The sequence below is a fragment of the Raphanus sativus genome, unplaced genomic scaffold (assembly GCF_000801105.2).
Source record: "Raphanus sativus cultivar WK10039 unplaced genomic scaffold, ASM80110v3 Scaffold2229, whole genome shotgun sequence".
Lineage (NCBI taxonomy): Eukaryota > Viridiplantae > Streptophyta > Magnoliopsida > Brassicales > Brassicaceae > Raphanus > Raphanus sativus.
The window spans coordinates 3,213-16,401 of NW_026617538.1; the positions used below are offsets into that span (position 1 = coordinate 3,213).

Genomic DNA, 13,189 nt, shown 5'->3' on the forward strand with positions numbered 1-13,189 from the left:
ACCTGAAAATTCACATCTTGCCCACTTGCGGTTAGTAGACATCATTTGTACTTACCAATCATATGGGTACCATCCACCACAATAACCTTCCTTAGATGCTTCCACACGTCAATGCAAGCTTTCAACGCCATGAACGCGTACTTAAACCTTATCTTCCCCTTATCATCTTTTTCAGTTTTGATATTAGTAATGGTCCCATGATTAGCATACTTGAGAACATAAAAATATTTTGGCAGCAGATTGTATGAATTTTCTTATGTTCCATGTGTAGCTAACTCTTTGGCTTTCCAACATTTCTAATATGTGGCTGTAAATAAGAACTCAGTCTGGAGCATCTCGGGTAATTCAGCTGCGCGCGGTCCAGCTTGGAGTCTTTCATACTTGGATCTCATTAGTACAGCTATGACTTTCTACGTCGCATATTTCTTAAACTCCCTCTGACATCTGATGTGCAGACGTGAACCCGTATTGCCTTCCTCACCTGATATGTTTACGCTTCCCCCATTTGCTTAGCCATAACATAAATTTTACACGTTTTATCAATGCATTTCGCTGCTATGTAGTTAGACGCATGTTTGTGAAACCTGAACACCTTCTTTATGGAATATACAGCCAAACTGATTTTAACTTCCTGTTTGCTATTGAATAGCCGTTCGACGAATATATCAGAATCTGCTAGGGTGAAGTCAATATCATCGACGGTATTATAATTGACCATGATGCTATGAATAAAGGTTCAACATCCTCAAATCCATATAGCTCAACAGCTCTAACGGCTTTCATGAGGGATTCGTCAGTAGATGTCTCCTTCGCACAACATCCTTCTTGGTTTTCATTACCATGATCTCCTTCAGTGGGACATGACGAAACACACCGAGGGACCATTTCTACAAAATCGTCGTCCTCGTATTCTCTCACCGAGATTTCATGTGTGGGTCCTGACAAACACACACAGCGGGACCGGGTCCACAAAATCTTTGTCACCATCAAGGAAATCATCATTGCCGTCAACTTCCCGATGATGCTTGTTGAAAAGTTTTGCTGGGGTCACGAGTATCAAACGTTGGGAGCTGCTATCCACACATAGATCCTCTTCTTCACTTGGATCTGAATGGTTCATAGTGTCGGGCACTTGAGAAGTTTTCTTGTCACCTGTATAGTTACTTTCTCCATCAATATCCTCCACCACACTCATCGACGAGACTATGTAATCTCTAGCATCATCTATGTAATCTTTAAAAGTTGATATTGCTTTAACAGTCGCGCAACAGACAATGCGTGCAGTACGCTGCTTGTTTGCCGCTGAGCCACTACCTTTGGTTGAAGAAGGATCAGAACTTCCACTTGGCATTTTTGAAGCCACCTCACCACGTACACCTCCATTTGTTTTGTTCGTTCGTCCACCACCTCTTTCTCCACCCTCATCCTTCTTATCGTCCCATTCACAGTCTTTTAGTACAAAATCTTTCCAAAAATTGTAATCATAATCGTCATCATCGTCTTCAAGGGCTTCCCCTAATTCAGCATCTTCAGTTGTGTCAACTTTTTTCGCAACCTCACATGTGGTTCCATCCACTTCACTCAACCCAAATCCTTTGATGCATAAGCTGCTTCAATTTCCTCAACACACATCAATATTGTTCATCATCAAGCACATCAGTCTCACGATCATCAATTTCATTAGGAGTGTGCACATCCACACAACCTACTACATCCGCAGATGTATTCGTAACTTGCAGTTCGTTAATATTGACAACTTCATTACACTTCATAATGCATCGCTTTGGCCTCAAGAATATTATTTTCCCATTTATTTCCTCTCTGAAAGTGACAAAAATGTTGACGGACTGTCCACCTTACGTGCCGAAGTAAAAAACTCGTAGTCCTCGTTGTTCAATATTTGAAGTGGAGTTTATCTTTCACTCGTAACACCAGATCCGTCGTCACTAAGCCAATATGACAACTCGACGAAAACAGGCGTTCCAACTAGATTGTATGCCTCGATGATTCTATGTTTCAAGTTATCAACATCGGATATAAACTTCGCATAGACAGTCATCCCAATACGGTCGTTGTCAAGCTTGAAATCCCAACCACCATTGTCGTACATAATCCACCGTCCTGACATTACAATGATATAAGAATCGTGAATACCTACAACAAAACAAACTATTTCAGTGCCTAATTGTTACATATTAGACAAAATATGCAATAAATGAAGATTTATATAAAGAAAGACTTGAATTCCGAACACAAATTTGTAATAAATGATTTTCGCCATAACTGCAATATAATAAATGTTTTGGTGTACTGATTATATATGAAATTCTTATCTTTACCGTCAGCACAACCACCATCCGCCATAGTCTTTCCTCTCTAGTCATATTTTTTGCAGCTCATGTCTCTTTATATGCAAATTTCGCACTGTAATTCCTCAAATTTTTAGAAGTAAGCCGATTTCACTCCTTAGCCAAAGAGACAGCCAAAGAGATAGGGTTCGTAAGTTTATAAGATTTTAATTAAATATGACCTAATTTTAATTAAATTTGACCCAAAGTCACCGGTCGTTAACGCCCATTCTTCCACCCTAGAGCCATTATTTCCCGTGCAATTACATATTGCCTATGGTCTTTAAGTTTGTTGGAAAAATAACCCAAAATTGAGGCCCAAAATAACACTATCGGCGTTAACAAAAAACAACCTGCGCGAGTGTATTACACGCAGAAACTCGACGCATCTGGTGGTCTTGTGGAAACAAGTTTTTGAGGGCAAAAGCGCCGGCAAGTCCCACTATTTCCTTCCCATGATTATAAGACAAAAATGTTAAAAAGTCAACTAATTCTTCTCTTTCTTACTAGGATGCTAATTTCCCAATTAAAACTTGGGCTTTCCCAATTAAAACTTGGGATTTTCCAATTCCCAATTCAAATTTAAATTTGTTTATTTCTATAATCCATCCTTTATTATATTCAATTTAAAGTAATTTTTAAATGTTTTATAAAATTATAATATATGAAAATAGATCTTAATATAAAAAGAAAAAGAAATTACAATATATTGAAACAATTACAATTGTTTTATATATTTTAAAATTTGAGAAAAGGTAAATAAAACAGTAGATGGATAATAGTAATAATATAAATAAAAACCTACCTAAACTCTACGAGTAGTCACCCGTTACTTTTCTAAATAATAATCCACTATTGTTACTTTTATGTCACCATCAAATAATTGTATCCCTACAATCAAGTTGTACTCTCGACATCTTTTTTTAAACACTGTGAAACTTCATTCATCAAGAATAACATTACAAGGTTGGATTACAAAGCCAGCGAACCAAAAACGTCCCCGGAGACTAAAGCTAGCGGAACCTAAGACGTTCCCTAGAAACCATGGCCAGCGGACAAAAGGATATCCCTGGAAACTATAAATAAACTAATAAGATTTAAACCTAACATTATAGATTAAATCCAATCAAACAGCACTGATACAGGTGAGAATTAATCGGAAAAGGAGGAGATGAGAAGACGTGAACATCTATGGTCGTACTTATTGAAGGGAACCACCAACCACACTCTATATATTTCTCCACATCACTATTGGATCGGAAGAGCCACGAGCAGGACCAGGAGGTACACCCGGTAAGACGCAGAGAAGAACCATTTGAATCATGCGACTCCCAACGACACGAGATGAGAAAGAGCAGAAGCTCCACATCCTTGAGAACTAACCGGATAATCTCTACAAGGAAACAAAGATATAAACCAGTCTACAAGAAACTGAACCGAAGCAACGATTCAAGGATGAGCCATCCTCAAAACCTCGACAAAATCAGCGACAGAACCAACACAAGCACACGCGACATCCAATAAGAGCGACGACGGAGGCAGAGGCAGAACCGACCACAAACCCTAGATCTCAGATTCACATGTTACAGAACCCAGATAAAAAAAACGAAGAACAAGTAGGAGAGAACTCGGTAAGGACATGCAACCAACCCCAACCCCTGAAAGTCACACGCAGGACATCGATCTAGATCTAGATCCACAAACGAAATATTCAAAGCTTAGCCAAAAGGATCTACACACCCAAGACCAAGAAGGAGAAAAAGAAACAAGATCCGATCGACGCCGTGGCTGAGAAAGCCCACCGACGTCGGTCAAATAACACACGATTGGTCGGGGAGTCAGAGAGAAGGCAGAGCAAAAATGTACTGCACTAATGTTATGTTTTACTTTTGTCAAGATTATACTTTCGACATCTAATAGTTCAAAAAAAAACTCATTATTTCTATAAACTTATCATAATAACTTCTTTTTTTTTTTGCTAAAACTTATCATAATAACTTCTACACAAGAAAAAACAAACTAACTTCTAACTGCTCATCCTGACTAACAAAACACAACCACTTTTTTTCTCTTCTCTATGGACAGGAAGGCATTTTGGTCTCAAACATTTTTTGGAATCTATGAATGTACTTCTCAAACATGATGTATCCTAGTAGTATTAGAAAACTAGTAGGAATAGAATTCCTTCGTTTCTATTGTTTTGTTAATTAGTTTCCAAAATAAAAATTTATTGACCGAAAATATTAGGGAACATTGTTATGGTTCATATTCCTGAATTTTTTTTTTTTGATAAAGGTTAGTCAATCATGTATCTCGTTTTTGTTTTCATAAACCCGCATCTAGTGTTTTATTATCTGGATGGAATCTTATTTTTGTAGAACAAATCAAATTGTTTACGCAAGGGTAATAAAAGTCAACGCTAGCCGTAACACTTTTTATTGCAAGGAAGCTTCAATTTGTGAGAGTCGCTTTGTGATAGTCAACCAAAAGATGATGTTAAGACGATTGATTTTCATAAACGCGGTTACTTAAGAATCGTGTGTATATATAGTTTTGTGTTGTTACTGAAGCTTAAATATTGTTAAACACAAAATGAAACTCAAAATGCATTACATTATGCTTCATTTATTTCTCTCACTTCTAATTCATACGCAAATCGAAGCCGTTGGTTCACTTAACCAGGATTCCCTTCAATCTGTTGATCTAAAACGCCACCAATTAATCGCAGAAACGACATCATTTCCGGCAGATTTTAATCGAAGGCAACTTGCTGGAGGAGGCGGTGGCGGCCGTGGAGGAGGTGGAGGCTCTCGTAGCAGTTCTTCAGGTGGCAGAAATAGTGGTGGGGGAAGTCGCGGAGGTGGCTCCGTCGGTGTCACTAGACCATCTATGACTAATACTCAAGGTGGAAGGGTTCCAAGCAGTGGTGCTCGCCTTCATTATTCTGTAGCGATCTTCTTCTTCTTGACCTGTTTGGTTATCATGTATTAGACTCCAAATGTTTTAATTATGTTTATCAAAAATTATGTTTTTGTATTTTATTTTATATATTTTATTTTATAATTTAGTTATAATATATTTTTATTAACAATCTTTGTAAAATCTAGAGATAAACATATTTTATTTTAATTATTATTAATTTATCTTAATTTATTTTGTAAAATTTTACAAATGAGCTGTCGATTGTTTCTAGTAATCATAATTCAAGGGAATTAATTCAGCTAACAAACCATGTTGTCGCGTGCACTTAATTATCATAAGTTCAGGGTTCTAGTTAGTTACTCTAGATCACAAGCAGTAAGAACAATTTCTTGAATGATATTTATCACCTTAAGAATTCTATAGTTTTGGCTAATCCTTCGTAACCATAATACACTCTAAATCTAATAAAAGAATTATTCAGACATAGCAAAGTAAAGCATAGTAATAATCTGAATAAACTGTATAAATAGAATAAGGTAGAAAAGCTAGAGTTCCAATACAAAGCTCTGAAGGATTTTTAGATATTCTCTCCAAACTATCAAAAACCTAGATATGTTTGCTGTGAAAGAATAAGAAAATATAAAATCGTATGTTGCTGAATACAATGGTAGAGAACTTAAATATTAGGTTAAAGTCGGTCAAGGGTAATTCTGTAATTGTGTCTTGGGCTATAAGTCGGTTGAAAACCAAGTCGCTTTTAGCGTGATTCGTTATCGATACGACATATGATGTCCGTCGATCGATGGTTGAGTGTGAATGTCGACTTTGGACTGGTTCCATTGTCAGCTACGAGTTTCTTCTGAATTTATCTCCAAAATGCTCTAAAATCACTACATTTCTCCAAAACATACTTGAACCTGTAAATACTCTAAAGAGACTCCAAAAAGAGTAAATATATTCTAAAACACATATATACTATGCCTAAAATAGATAAAATCCATGGTATATCAACTCCCTCAGACTTACCCTCACATAATATAAAATCACAACTTTCACTTCTACAAATATGATAGGTGGAAGTGAATCATTACTAACCTTGCAATTTTTTAGTGTACTACACATTAGCTTAGTCACCATAACATACAGTCACACAACACCATTGATAGCACCTAACACACCCCTCAACTGACCTCATTTCTGCATAAATATAGATGTGCAAGCTACATTTTGGGAGTATCGATTACTGAACACATGGAATCAAATCAAACAAGTATCTGGACCAAAATGTAGTCTTTTCTGACTCTTTCCCTCTCTCTTCTCTTTTCTCTGAATCATATTATCTCAATGCCAATGAACAGTGATGCTAATGTAGACATCTAGTTCATCTTATTGAATTTGTTACTTTCTCTCTTTTCTGACAAAGTATAGGCGAATAATGGGGTCACAATTAATTTACATATCCCTCACTTCCAACGATGTGTTATCATTCTCTTCTGAATTTAGAATAATGGGATCAAAGGTAATTTACCTATCACTATGCATCTTTCAAGAAATCATCTCAATCTTTTATACTTATGGATGCAGAAATAAGGTGAAAGGGGAATCAAAAACACACACTCTAATACCTTCCAAAGTTGCAGTAGGACTCCGATCCAATATATACCAAGCCCCAAAACAAGCGAGTAGAGTTGATTAAGGTTGGAAGTCAGCTTTGGTTTCTCCATACATTCTCACCACGTGTGGATGTGAGCATTACGTGATATACTACGGTGTTTCCATCTAATACATCCTGCAGCCAATAAATCTAGATGGTGCTAGAGAGTGATTAGAGTAGCAATCAAATCGTATTTGATCATAATTCCGTTCTTGACTCAATAAATTTTTTTAGTAAAAACAATTTATAAGACCCAAAATAAACTAAATATCAGTAAACCTCCCCCCTAGACTTAAACAGCACTGTCCCCAGTGTTTATTTAGTCAAAGTTTGGTGAGAACATAAATCATAAGTACTCAAAATAACAAGGAATAACGATATACATGCTCGCTGATGTCAGTGTCGATCGACATAGAAAAGTGTCAATTGATCGTCTATGATGGTCTAATTTCGATCAATATCGGTTGGGTCTCATCAGTCGAGGCTAAGAGCAATCGTCTCCTCGAATCTTTTCTGACATTCAATAAATAAAAACGAGAAACCAATAAGAATTTAAAAGAAAACTAAGTAAAGCTTATCAATGGGTTGCCTCTCGTCATTTAGCTTGACTCTTTGGAGGTTGTGCAAGCATTAAGCAGCTCTTTCTGCCATCATATTGTTGTTTTACCTTCTAGGACCCGTTGTCGACGGACTTCCCTTTTTATCGGGTCAGGAACATTGACATACTTCATCATTAGTTCATATAGTTCATAGAGGATTTCCTCATGCATCTATTACTGCACTTCTGGAGTAATGGTGAGAGGAACCATTATCGGCGAGGAGAAAGGCGTGTTGATTTGATCATTGACACTTGGGTGGGCCTTTTCCTTCCAGACAAGGTTAGAAGCAGAATGTCTGTGGCCAAAAGAGAGGGAGTGTCTTCGGGATTCATCTTGGAGCTGTCTATTCTGCTGGATGGCTCCTACATCAGCCTCACATTTGATCTCTGCCATTTTTGTTTTCCCTTCGGTATGAATGAGAGCCAGTGGGTGAGTCTGCTCTGTTTCTGCGCTGGTTGGCCTTTGGGGCATAAGTTTTCACTGCAGCATCATCTTTCCTTTTGTAGACCGGGCCAATGTCTTTGTTTGAAGGTCTTGGTCCAACAGGTCTCCCATGCCGATCGATTCTCTGGCTGAAATGAAGTTGATGTTAGGAGTCTCTTTGTTGGTGAGATGTTATAATAGCAAGAGGGCCCTTCGCTGTAGTTGGAGCAGTGGATCGTGAGGTTTCAGGGGTCTTGTCTTTCTATTTCCTTATGCGAGTACTTCCAGGCTCAGTCTCCTGCAAGGGTCTTATACTGCTGAGCTTGGCAGCCACGGGTCTCATGAGTAGCGACAATGATTAGCTAAGTTGTCGTACTCCAGAGTAACAATGGTTTCTTCGCATGTAGCAAACTCAATAATAGTTTCCTTAGTAAGAGGTTGTAGTCCGTTGAGTGTGATTCTGATTTGGGCTGACATGGAGATAGTTCATAGTCATACAGTGTTCCTAGTTCTTTAGCAATGTTGATAAGCATTTCCGAATTCCAGTAGTGAAGAGGGAGTTCTCTGAGTTTTATCAGAATGGTACTTGAGAAGGGAATCTGGGAAAGATAATTGGCTCCCACCTCTGCACTATGAGCATCCATCGTGCAAACTGGTGGGGTCTGTTTGCGAGGACGAGGACTTCCTTACTTTCAAACTTGACTTGAAAGTAGCTTCTGCCTAAGTCTTAGCAGACTACAGATCCCTTTGAACTCCAGTTCGTAGAGAGAGGAAGAGAATCAGAAGGGAATCAGGCTCCACATGTTTCATCTATAGGGTTTGTCAGCCTACCGATAAGCTTAAGCGCATTATCTTTTATCGCTTGTGAAAAGTCTATCTCCGGAGCTCTAATGCGTTTTAAAGGGGCGTTTGATGGTGGTATGAAGGTTCTTTTGCCTTTTTTTCTTTGGAGAAATGTCGAGCCATGTGATATATGGTGTTTTTAGCACCATTGTACATATGTTTTCTAACTAGCTTTCAATGTTTTATAGAGCCAGTCTAGTTCTTTTTGGGTCATTTCAGGTCTGGAGTAGGTTGTAGAGTTGAAGGAAGATGCATTAGGTAAATATGCCATAATTTGAGCATTTTCCGCGGAGCAATCAGGCGTCTGACGGTTGATCCCACCAGGAGTAACCAGGCGATTGTTCCCGACAATTATGGAAACTTCCATATCTTGTGAAGATTTTCTCTAATAACGGATACCCCTCTCCAAGCTGTCAGCGCCTCTATATAAAAAGAGAAATTCTTGGGTTCACCCCTAGAGTGAACCTTTGGTTTCACCCAACCAATATGATTTCATTATTTCATATTCAGTATCTTTTAAAAAAAGAAATAAAATATTATCAAATTAAGAAATAAAAATTAATATTAATTGCAAAAAAATACGTTTTAGAAAAATATATTTTTAATACCGTCAGCCAAACACTAAATCCTAAACCCTAAATTCTAAACCCTAAACCCCTGGGTAAACCCTAAACCCTTGGTAAATCCAAAATGCTTGGATAAATTCTAAATCCTACGGTTTAGGATTTATCCAAGGGTTTATGATTTACCCAAGGGTTTAGTATTTAGGGTTTAGGGTTTAGTGTTTTGCTGATTGTGTTAAAAATATTTTTTTTTTAAAAAAAATCAAACGATTTAGGATTTATCCAAGGGTTTACCATGTATTTAAGGTTTTTGATTTAGGGTTAAAGTTTAGGGTTTAGTGTTTTGCTGACGGTATTTAAAAAAAAAAACTTTTTTACGACTACTATTATTTTCTATTTATTTTTTATTTTAAAAACATAATAAAATTTGATAATATTTTGTTTCATTTTTTAAAAGATACTGAATATAAAATAACGAAATCCTATTGGTTGGGTGAACTTAAAGGTTCACTCTAGTGGTGAACCTAAGTATTTCTCATATAAAAATGCCCATATCTCTATTTCATGGATTACGCTAGTTTTCCAAGAGCGTTAAGACTATTTTTGGCGATTTGATTTCATAAGGGAGACGGCTCCTCTTCTACCTTAAGAAGAATATCATGAACCCTATTATTTCTATTTGGAATTACATGCAGTATTATTCAGAAATCATGTCTTTATCATCTTGTATCATGGTTGAGTAGTCGTCTAGCTTGCCTAGGGTTCTAGGACGTCGATCGCCACATAGATAAGCAATCACTATTGTGTCTTCATGTATTTAATTTCTTATTGATTGCTTTAATCTGATAATTTAAGCTCGATCCTAGGTTTACCCTGCTCATTAACCATGTAGTGGGGAACTTGACTTGAGGTGAATAAGCCGAGCATCCTTAATCAACGAAAGTAGATATTAGGGTGCTCGGTGATCCATCTGACTTGATCTCTAGTGCTTGCTATCGATCCTTGATCCAAACAAAAGTTTAGACATCAAGGTCGATCCGCAAAGGGAACAGCTCCACGACAATGGGCTGTTCTACAAGAGTGATCCGAGTTTTACATTGTACCAAATTATGCTTCAATAATTGTTTGGCTCATCATCATCATCTGATGAAGAAACCCGATGCTGGTTTCTCTTTATATTGAATTCACATTTGCAATCATTTACTTTTGAATTGATAAAATTGGTAAAAAAACTTCATTATTGTTTTAGCTAAATTGAAAACTCATAAGAATAAAGTGTAAACTAATCCTCTAAATTGAATATAAAGTATTACCATGTTAATGTTAAGAGATGGCGGATAGAGCAGTGTTTTTTTAGGGCTCTTCTGAGTTAGATGTTACACGGTGATGTGTAAGGCACATTATCTCTAGATTCTTGTATCTTCAGGTCTGAGCTGCGAGATTAAAGCGCCATCTCGGAACCGTAGAAACAATATCCTTTCCTGCGGATTTTATGCGAAGACAGCTTGCCGGAGGAGGGGGTAGTAGCGGCGGTGGCGGAGGTGGAGGATCTCGAGGCGGTAGCTCAGGTGGAAGCAGCGGTGGTGGTGGTGGAGGATCTAAAGGCGGTAGCTCAGGTGGAAGCAGCGGTGGTGGTGGTGGAGGATCAAAAGGCGGTAGCTCAGGTGGAAGCAGCGGTGGTGGTGGTGGAAGTCGCGGAGGTGGCCGCAGCCGGGGAGGAAGCAGCGGCGGATCTGGCGGTAACAAGGGTGGTGGAGATGACGGTGATAGTGGGAGCGGGGGTGGCAGTGGCGGTAACGGAAATGGAGGAAACACTATACCATCTACGACTACTACTCAAGGTGGTCGATTTCCAAGCGGTGGCATCCGCCTTCAACATTCTTTAGTGTTTTTCCTCTTCACGATCAGTTTAGTTGTCCTTATCCTCAATTTTTAGTGTCTTCTCTCTTCTTAATGATTTTTTTTTTCTTTTTGTTTAGGTTAAAATAGATTGAAGATGGTAGTCTATAGTTTATTATTTAGATTCTTGGAACCATGATGATGGTTATTTTCTTTTCTGCAGATCGTTTGTTATTTCTAGTTGAATTATGTAAAAGTTATAAAGTGGATTTGTGTTCTTCATGTAATACTTTTGCAAAGTAATATATACTTAAGTTCAAAAAAAAAAAGAGAGTAATATATACTTTTTATTTTTTTTTCAAAGTCGCTACCACGTTTCCACCCGACCTCACTTTTGATACACGTTTCTGGACTCTAGTTAATCATGTTCATGCTCTGCCGCTCGACTCTATTTTCATGGTTTTGATTGTGCAGAGAAGAGGTGGAGATTCATTTTCCTTCTAAACGTTTGACATCTTTTTCTCGTTGATCCACCACTCAAAGAGAAAAAATCAATTACTTTGTAGTAGACAATTTCCCACTTCTTGAAAAATTACTGCGTTGAACCAATCACATCTTTAATAAACCGATAATTATACAGTAGTTACGGCATGCGTTTTTTTTTGTCACTGAGTGGTCTACGTAACGTTTTTATATATGCTTTTCTGCCCAAAATGCAAACTAAATTTTATATATTTGAATAAAAGTTTTCTTAGTTTTGTTTGTTGCCCAATTTAAAAAATAAATTTCATGTGATAACATTGCAAATATACCCAACATCTAATTTTTCTTCTAATTTAAACATGAACTAGATTTTGACCTGGTGGATATACTTTTCGTTTTAGTTTTTTTTCTTTGAAAATTTTAATTTTTATAATCATATTTGTATTTAATATTAACTAAATTTAATATAATTTTTTGGTAAGGTGCATAACTATAAACTTGTCATATGCAATTCAGAAATTATTTATAAACTTTGTTTTTAAAATTTGCAATATATTATATTTTTTTAAGAGTTACATAATATAATTAGTCAACAATATTCGTACCCGGAAAATCCGATTCGGAATCAACATGAAAATCAAAGTCTCATATTCTATTAGACATCACCTATATACTCAAACGATTTTTAAAGTGTTATATCTGAAAACCATACTAAATCCAATCTGCACCGAAAACCGAACAAATCTATCTATTTAATTAAAACAACAGTGTGCCCTATTGATATATGTTGTGTCCACCTTTTGAATTTTATAACTGCCCATTAAATATCAATAAGAAGTGATAATTATACATTTTATAAAAATACTGTAACCACTAATTCAATTCCATATTATGCGGGACTCACTTCCTCTCAAACTATCGACTAATTTTAAGAGTACAATTTCATATAACTAATAATTTGTACAAGTATAATACAACACACAAATTTGCATAGGTTAAATCACAAAACAGACATATTTGTAGGTTCAAAAACGTGGGCATGGTGATCGACCGGCCATGGAGCCGAGAGTTACCGTGGTGATTTGTCAAATTCGATGAATAAATTGGTTTTCTAAAATAATCCATTTTCCTGGGTTTTGAATGGAATTTATATACCAGATCTACAAAATTGATGAAGGATCTGAAAGAAAAATGCAATATTGCAGCTTATAATGATATTTTTTTTACGGCCATGGAAATGTTAGAAACCTAGAAGTTATCGGAAGACGACAATGTATTTACAATAGTGTCATTCATTAAAGAAATTATTTAGAAAAATACAAAAAGTGCTGTAGTTGGTTTGAACACGTGAGGTGCTCTAAAAGTAGAAGCACCTCTATGCACTAAGCCAAGGTAAATGATCAGTATTTGCATTGTCACATCTTTATATATGATATCTGTCCTCTAAAAAACAGGTTTATTTTTATGGCCTATTTTTATTTTACTTTTTTTTGAAAAATTTAAGTTTTATATTTA

The 13,189-nt window shown here is 36.7% G+C and overlaps 1 protein-coding gene and 1 long non-coding RNA gene across 2 annotated transcripts; both read left to right on the forward strand.

The window, feature by feature from the left end:
- Nucleotides 1–4,900: 4,900 nt before the first annotated feature.
- Nucleotides 4,901–5,491, forward strand: LOC130505382 (glycine-rich protein 3 short isoform-like). The gene has a single exon (XM_056999975.1). The coding sequence runs from the start codon at nucleotides 4,941–4,943 to the stop codon at nucleotides 5,337–5,339; it is 399 nt and encodes a 132-aa protein (XP_056855955.1). The 5' UTR covers nucleotides 4,901–4,940; the 3' UTR covers nucleotides 5,340–5,491.
- A 5,608-nt stretch (nucleotides 5,492–11,099) lies between these two features.
- LOC130505381 (uncharacterized) lies at nucleotides 11,100–11,469 on the forward strand. Its single transcript, XR_008941649.1, has 2 exons — nucleotides 11,100–11,259; nucleotides 11,332–11,469. It is a non-coding gene; the product is annotated as an uncharacterized LOC130505381 (long non-coding RNA).
- The last annotated feature ends 1,720 nt before the right edge of the window (nucleotides 11,470–13,189 follow it).